Source organism: Montipora capricornis, unplaced genomic scaffold, assembly GCF_036669925.1.
Source record: "Montipora capricornis isolate CH-2021 unplaced genomic scaffold, ASM3666992v2 scaffold_219, whole genome shotgun sequence".
Classification (NCBI taxonomy): domain Eukaryota; kingdom Metazoa; phylum Cnidaria; class Anthozoa; order Scleractinia; family Acroporidae; genus Montipora; species Montipora capricornis.
Genome location: NW_027179971.1, coordinates 42,501 through 50,797, shown reverse-complemented (window position 1 = coordinate 50,797; position 8,297 = coordinate 42,501). Strand labels below are relative to the sequence as shown.

The 8,297-nt window shown below is 41.7% G+C and overlaps 1 protein-coding gene across 1 annotated transcript in view; it reads right to left on the bottom strand.

The window, feature by feature from the left end:
- Positions 1–539: 539 nt before the first annotated feature.
- The window catches only part of LOC138034826 (regulatory-associated protein of mTOR-like), a 38,723-nt gene continuing 30,965 nt past the window's right edge, over positions 540–8,297 (bottom strand). Inside the window, exons 24-33 of the mRNA XM_068881929.1 lie at positions 7,891–7,999; positions 6,934–7,048; positions 5,494–5,618; positions 4,960–5,073; positions 4,429–4,541; positions 2,839–2,969; positions 2,522–2,608; positions 1,975–2,091; positions 1,719–1,848; positions 540–603 (exon numbers count right to left, since the gene is read on the bottom strand). Of these exons, the coding sequence (XP_068738030.1) occupies positions 550–603; positions 1,719–1,848; positions 1,975–2,091; positions 2,522–2,608; positions 2,839–2,969; positions 4,429–4,541; positions 4,960–5,073; positions 5,494–5,618; positions 6,934–7,048; positions 7,891–7,999 (1,095 nt within the window). The 3' untranslated portion in view covers positions 540–549. The remainder of the gene's footprint in view (positions 604–1,718; positions 1,849–1,974; positions 2,092–2,521; positions 2,609–2,838; positions 2,970–4,428; positions 4,542–4,959; positions 5,074–5,493; positions 5,619–6,933; positions 7,049–7,890; positions 8,000–8,297) is intronic.

Here is an 8,297-nt window from a genome sequence, read left to right as displayed (position 1 = left end):
TCTACAATTATTTCCTCAACAGCCCTTATATGCCACATGGAGTCTTCACTCGTCTTCCATGAAGAGGCACTCTCAAACAATTTATCGCCTAAAAGCACCACACCACCACACAGATGGAATGGAGTATGCAAGGAACGAGGCACCATTCTGGGAAAATCATTTGCATAATGCAAAGAGCCATTCAATACCCGTTCCACTCCAAATGTGAAAATCCCGCATATAAGACCTATTCTGTTCCGAAGGACTAGACCACTTAAATTTTTCGTAAACAAAACGGGCTGATTTTCCAGAATGCCATTATTTTTTCAAGAGAAAGACCAAGGCGAGCCTTCAAATTTTTCTCTTCCCTAGTTCCCCGTGGCCAAAGAGCCATTCAGCAGTTTAGGTCTAAATGGCTTTGCCCTTGCCAATGGTTACCATTTACTATAAGAGAGCGAGACAATTCCATGATAAAAATAAAAAAAAAAACAAAAAAAAAAAATAAAACTCATATACACTGCAAAATTAATACTGTATGTAACCAAGTAGGTAGTTTCTACCGCTTTTTCGTCAGGTGAGTAGATTGATATAAAGGAGTCTGTGCTGCCTTGCAGCCAGGTGAACCTGAAAGGAAATCACAGGCTTAAACACAAGTTCTTGAGGATGTGTTAACATAAAACACCTTCTAGTCTTCAACTGGCAAAAACTGTGTTTACATGAGGAGGACCATGCTAAGTTGAAGGTTACCGTGCTTATCACGAATATGCAATTTCTTAGGTTTCACCAACGAGTTGATAAAGCTGACTTAACCATCGCCATCTTGAATAATTGTGACGTATGACGGTTGCCTAACAGTTCTTGTGTCAAAACAATTGGGCAACCTTAACGCGTCACAATTATCCACCGCCTCAAGGGAAATTTGAAAGTGAAAATAAGCGATTCTAATGTTATTTCCTCTGGTTTAAATTTTTTCTAATAAGAGTGGAGATTCCCTTTAGGATCCTAAGTTTTAATCAGGTTAGGTTTTGACCCATGACCTCCCACGTGGTGCTCCTCCAATTGATCAGCTCAAACACACTTCTAATATCCTCGACGTTTACTCGGGATCGGTCACCTACAGTTACGTCCAAAAATGCAAATAACTAAACATCGCGAAGTGTCCATTTAAGTCGAAAAGCCAACTGCTTATTTACAACAATACCGTTGACGTTAGGTTTGAGTTTGTTTTCGGTTATGGTTACATTAACTGTTTATGAAGAGATAAGCCAGAACGCAAGTGTTGTTGAAGTGGACGAAAAAGGTAAGGGGACACTGAGAACCTTACCACTTTCTCCTACCGAACCGTAAAGTCCCCTTTCTAATTCATTTCGTGCTTCTTACTTTTCAATTCTCATTTAACGGTTGCAAATTCATTAAACTCAACCAAGCTTTAAAGGGGAAATGAAGGCCAAAATCAGCAATTTTTCCAACAATTTTTTTGGAAAGCCTAACGTAAGTAAAGTTAAGTTTGTAGGGTTATTTCTTCTAGTTTTCTGTTTTTTTCAACTTGTAACTCACTTCATGTTGCTTACTTTTCATTCCTCATTTAACGGTTGCAAGTTCATTAAATTCAACCAAGTCTTAATTAAATCGGGTGTATCTAATTATCTAATTATATGCATTTCCGCACACATACGACAGGATTAACGGAGTTCGTGATCAAGTAACAAATGTAACAAGTAAAGTTAAAACTGTCTTACCCGATGGGGGTGAAATGCCAGACAACTGATGGGTCCTATCCGCTGACCCATAAAACCGTCGTGATACCTTATAGTGCTGAGGTTATCTCCATTCAAATTATACACTTTGATTATCTGATTCGCAGAACCACTTGAGAAGGAAAAAAAAACACCATTTTAATGACACTGCTGATAATGAGAAAAACGAGGACATACAAAGGAGGCCGTTGTGGTGTACCCCTGTGGTTATGAGCCCAACAACGCTAAGCGTACTTACGCGGCAAACACGTTGGCCTGGTGGTGAACTTCAAATGCTGCCGAGTTACTGATGGTGTCCAGGGTGCGAACAGATTCCGTAAAACGAGGATCCCAGAATTTTACATCACCGGCGACACTAAGAAAAAAAGAACGGGTTTGAAATAACAAACAAAAAAATGCCGACGGAGCTGGCGTTGGTTGTTAAGTAAAGCACGGAAATTTGACAAATGTTAATTGACCATTGTCAATTTTTCAGCACAGAGCGGTTTCACTGTGGGACGAGTTGCACCCTGCACTCAAAGTGAGTCAATCTGAGGTCGATTCTTTTTAAACACTTCTTCATGTCTCTCAGGTGATTCCCTTATTCAATGCCTTTCTCGTTTGCATCGTAGTGGCATTCTCATATTAAGCTCTCAACTTTTTAACTGCTTCGTAAAATTGACTCTGAAAAGCCCCTTGGGAATAAACGCATAAAATATTTGTATGTATGTCGGCATTTTTTTCACTGAAGAAAGCGTTTACATTTTTCAACAAATGATCATGCGTGATTTCTTTCATAGACCTACCTTCCGCTGATAATGTTTCCGTCTCCACCCTTTTGCAGAAAGACGCTCGTCACCCACCCTGAATGCTCTCTGAGTGCCATCACTCGGCTGAAAAACAAAGCACATGACGTAAAATGCGAGCCTCAATGAAAAACAGCCAACGTCAACAGCTGCGAACGATCAAATGATCCAATAAATGCACGAAGCAGCGGTGGCAGACGCGGGAAAACATTACCTGGCAACCCAAGCTCGGTCATGCTTCTGATTGGCGGGAACGCGACGGGAGATTTATTTTAGCCAATCAATAAGCGTAGAAATGAGAACAAATAATATCGCACCTGTCACTAGGCGGCAATCTTCTATCAAAAAGTCGAACGGAACCATCTCCACAGCCAGCTATCAATAAGGATCTCCCCACAGAGTCACAAGCCAAAGTGGTCACACAACTATCAGCCCCCGTCGGAATATCCTGTGAATACCATGGGATTAGGCTCGTTAAGAAATTGTCAGGTTAAAGAAACAGCCCCTCCTCTTTCTCGTTGCTTTTGTGAGATATGAATGTGACAAAATGCTTTTGTTTATAGTGGAAGGGCAATTCGCCATTGTAGTTGCAAGTAGTTGACAGGCACTCGACTTAAATAATCTGAAAGTGGAGAACCTGTTAGCTATCTGCATAGCTAGATGCACTTCCACGTTGAACATAAGCATTTTTGAACATTTCAAAGAACGAAAAGAAACAATTCAAACGAAACATGACAGGGTGGAGAAGAACCCTAACAGGAAAGTCAACAAAGGGTGGTTGATTAAATTCGGGATTTCAGGCTTCGGGATCATCGAAGACAAAGCAACCCAGTGGTCAGACCAAGATCAATCTCTTCCCCAGAGCCTCCGTTACCCTTGTCCAGCGGAACGGGAGCTGGAGGCTCTGGAATAATCCAAAACCGGAACAGAAAACTCTAGTTCCGGTTAAATAACTGCGCGTGCGTGAGGGAAGACGATTAGAAATCAACTGAAACATCTGGAGTTCACCTTGCCATGAAAGCGCTTCCTTTTTACTCGCGAGACAGTACACATGAGTATTAACACATCTCTCAATACACTCGAAAATCGTTTAAACTGAGGAGGTTGGCAGGGTTGACACAGTGGCTGCAGCGCTAGCCTTCTATCAATACCCTCCGGGTTGTTTCTCCAACTAAGAGATACATATGAGCCTGGAAGAACAATCTCTCTCTGCAGCTCCCACTGCTAAATGTTCTCTAGGGTTTGAAAAGGACGTTGCGTCAATAGCCTTTTGCTAATGACAACCAAGTTCCTAGTGATTCCTGGGTGGAATAGCCGTTAGCTCTCACAAAAGACTGAAACTACCCAAGATTGACTTACCATACGAGTTTCCTTTGATACGTTGTTCAAGTCTCTCTCAGTGTCTGAATATGGACCTTTAGAGTCCAGGACGAGGACGAGGACGAGACGAGGACGAGGACGAGGACGAGAACGAGAACGAGAACGAGTACGGGATTTGAATGCCCGTCACGGTTTCAAGCGAAAATACTTAGAAAATGTACGATGTCTTTGTTAGTAGCATAGGTTGCTCAGTTATTCTTATTGCTGGTAACTGAGCCTTTTCCAGACCGAAAAAACGCCGAAACTGCTACTGTGTTGGTGACTTGTTTTGACACGACGACAAAACCTCGTTCTAAAATGACGACGGTATCACGTTTTCCCGCCAAAATGACGCTGGTTTGCGCGTGCTGACTGTTGTTCTATGAGAAAATCTCGTACTCGTAGTCGTTTTCGTCCTAGAATCGAAAAGCTCTCTATTTCAAGTCAAGAACAGCAAGATCAAGCCTCCCCTTGTTTCTCTTAACGTAATATTAATTTTTAAAGTTTTCACATTTCAAATAATCGATGAAGCTTTGCTGTAGTCTGACCTGCATTCGCATTTCCCTTTGCGTGTCCCAAACTCGGATGAATCGAACGTCACCAGATGCCAACAAGATCCCCGTCTCTTGTTCCCAACTCACCACCAATCCAGACCCACTCCCTGCAATAAATGGACCATTCAGCTTTAACATGTACAAAATCGGAGCTATATGACCGGCAAACAACCTAAGGTGCGTTCGACTGACGCCATAAAAGTAGACAAATGGCCTATAGCTGAACAATCTCGTCCCCAGAGTCCGCTTTTCTTTTGGCCAGCACCAAGAACACGGACTCTGGCCGCTTCCAATCCATGCGCACTCGTATTTAAGGTTCATTTTTGTAACCGTTGACAACCACTCTTGTTTCAAATTTCTGAGCGTGCGTAGACGAGCCGGAAGTCCGTGCTTTGCGGACTTCCTGCCTTGGAAATGTCCAGAGTCCGTGTTCTTGGTGCTGGCCAAAGAAAAGCGGACTCTAGGGACGAGAGTGATGGCTGAACAGCCTCACGTCGAGAACGAGCCTGCCTATCACATGCATACCTCGAGTGGATGGCAGCATTCCCGAAAGTGCTTGCCAAGCAGTGACCATCTCCAAGCTTTTGTCACTGTAGTTTTCTCCCTCGATATTCCTCCAAACACGGACAGAACCATCATCTATGATGAGTCGACAGCAAAAACTATTAGAGAGCCAGGATTAACAACGCAGCCTAATAGCACGCACCCAAAAAATAACGACCACAATTCCTTTGACAGACTACTGCAATGCTCAGAAAGTTACAAGCAGGGGCATCATTATTTCATTCAGTCGAGAATTCCTTGAGTTCATAAACTGAAGGAAAACAAGATTTGAGGGAAAACGTTATAAAGACAAACCCAACGATAATCCTCATAGCTGTTAGCATCTTTCATACTATAAAAAAATCGCGACATGTGAGTATGTTCTTATTCACCTAACGTAGAGACGAGTGGGGCAAACACTCGAGAGGGTACGAAGAGGTATCAGGGAGGGGAAAAAGTATGGTTAGTTCCCCACACCACACGAGGATGGGCATGGCTGGTTAGATAAATCCTTACCAGTTCCTGTCAACAGAAGAGTTAGGTCATGCGCATTGAGGAAGTCCATACTCGTGATCCGCGAGATTTTGGGGTTGTTATTTGAGATGTAGTTTATCCGCGCACCCTGCTCCCAATTCCAAACACTAGTGAGAAAGAAAAAGATCGATTCAAATCCTGCCGTGCGTTTATATTATGATGTATTGATTTGCTGTCCTCTGTTCATTAATACCATTATGTCAAGGATTGCAACCTCAATTTTGTGTCGCATATTCCTCGTATTCCAAAGCATAAGGTATGTTAAAATGGTTTTGACTAGAATGGATACTCCAAAATAAGTACCAAAGGTTCTTACTAAAGGTTTACTAAGTTTAACATCTACATCTACATCTATCTTTATTATCCTTAAAACCAAAGGTATCAAAAGGATGTAAATAAATAATAGTTATTATGAATGATAAATATACAAAAAAAATTATTGCAATAGTCATTTATAAAATAAATAAAATAATTGTAGTCTATATGAATACCTACATACAGCCATCCCGAAAGAGGCCGAACACTAAACGCTACATTTGCCAGCATCCAACCCTTCCTGATACAGCTGCCTATTCATCAGTATACTGATAAAAGTAAGATCTAATTCTAAAAAAAACATATTTAGAATACTCATCTAATTAACTAACTCAATCTATTCTTAGGTGCAATAATACTAATGTTCTAAATTTATCGGAAGAAGGGGCTTGAACAATCTCTTCCAGGAGGGAATTCCAGTCTTTCACTGTTCTTGGGAAGAAACTGTTAATACAGCAGCTAGGACCAATTGGTATCTGAATAAATGACTTAGTATGTTCGTTCTTTATGGTCCCGATTGGTCGTTGTAGATCATTTGGCAGTGGAATGGTTATCTGATTGCGAACTGCTTTATAAAACACATTCAGCCGGTTGGCAGTTCTTCCGGTTTCTAGGCTATCCCATCCAAGCTGTTTAATAAAACCAGTCACACTGGTGTTATATCCATCACAACAATATGGTGTCACCAGAACAATTTATGAAAGCTAACCATTTCGAGTCAGAGCTTAGACCTAATCACTAGAGATCAGTGCCTAACCCATCAGTTATTCTCTGCCTAAACAGAATGTTATTTATCTGCCAAAGCGGGTTAACACTGAGGTTGTCAGGTATTGCCACGTTACACCACCAAATGTTCTATCTGTATATGTGTCACGAAGTGTCTCACCTTATTTTGGAGTATCCACTCTAGTCATAACTATGTTAAAATCGAGAAGTTAAGAGGACACTTCGTTACGCTTATTAGGTGTGCATCTCATTACTTGCAATCGTGGACATATCTGCAGACTGCAGAAATAGTATTTTATGTTTTAATAATGTTGCACTTGTCCTCCAATTTTAAGGTCGCTTAAAATTGTGAAGAGGATAAGAAGAACATCACCGACATACCTTACTCCTCCCCTGTCAGAAACAGCAAGGTATGGTTCATAAGGATGAAATCGTAACACCCCGGGAGCACTAATATTCTTGTTGATAAATATTTGGTCATCAATTTTGCCTGAGGCTGAAAACAAAAACAGAGAAACAACTGCTAAGGAAAACAACGATTCTCGTCTGTTCACCAAATGAAGTTGGACGGGGTTGGTTCCAGAAGGGGAGACCACTTCAGAGTACCCTACGCTGTACGCCTTGGAGAGTCAGGCCGACTGTGGTGGCGCACCCGCATCTGCGATCGTATGCTGCGTTTCAGTCGATCTCAACCTCAGTCGACGGTTTTTCTCCGTGCTCTGCGGTTTTCAACATCTACCTGTGGAGCTGTGAGAGCCTCAAATGATAACTAGTTGGTTATAAATATGGTAAAACCCAAATTTACGGTAAGTGTTATTGTTCCTCGTCTTCTTGCTTCTCACTACTGACCAATACTCCATTTTACTTCAGCCTTCTCAATACCACTTCTGCCGTTTGGTATTGCCGACTTCAGTATACAAGACAAGTTGCGTGTTAGGTAAAAACCTCACTGTGTAACAACTGAAGACTTCAATTAAAAGCCGTTCAAATAATTTTTCACTTGTATAGCTATCTCAAGCTCTTAAAAGTCGTGTAAATCGTAGACAGCTGGAAATATCTTGCTGCTCACCGATAAAATCAATTCTCTCTTTCTTTAGTTTTGGGATGAAAGACAGACTGCAAATAGTTGTTGTGAAGGTTATGTTTGAACGAACGGATTGTGACGTAGAGCTCGATATTGAACCCCTTGCGACTGTCTCAACTCCGGAACTACCACCAAAGTTGCCTCAACTTCAAACAGCTGTCACATTAGAGGTCCAAGCCGGACTTGTGCGGGCCGTTCGCCGAGTGCTACAAGGGTTTCGATAATGGCAACAGTATATCGACAGCAACACCTACCTGTTTTAGCTTGTTGTTTCGCCGCCTCTCGTCGAACTTTTGAATTTCTTTCAAATCTCCATTCTCTTTCAAGGTGAAGCTGACTTTGAGGATCGTGTTCCTCGGGAGGCTGCAGGATAAAAAAACCGAGGAAGTAAGAACTTTTGCACACGGCAAGAGCAAGTTTTATGTGGGAAAGTTAGCCAGATTTTTAGACAATATTTTCGCTGAAATACTGGCGCGCCAGTACGAAAGTAATGCATGAGTGTGAAAATGACTTGCTAAATTAGATGCAAGCCCAGTTTTGATATGTAACACGAAGTGTACGTCTCGTTAAGTCTAAGCAATTCCTACCTATTTCTAACAACAATAAGGTTGTAGGGTAGAGGTTAGCGTTCTTTTAGGTCAGGGTAAATGCGGCAGTTCAT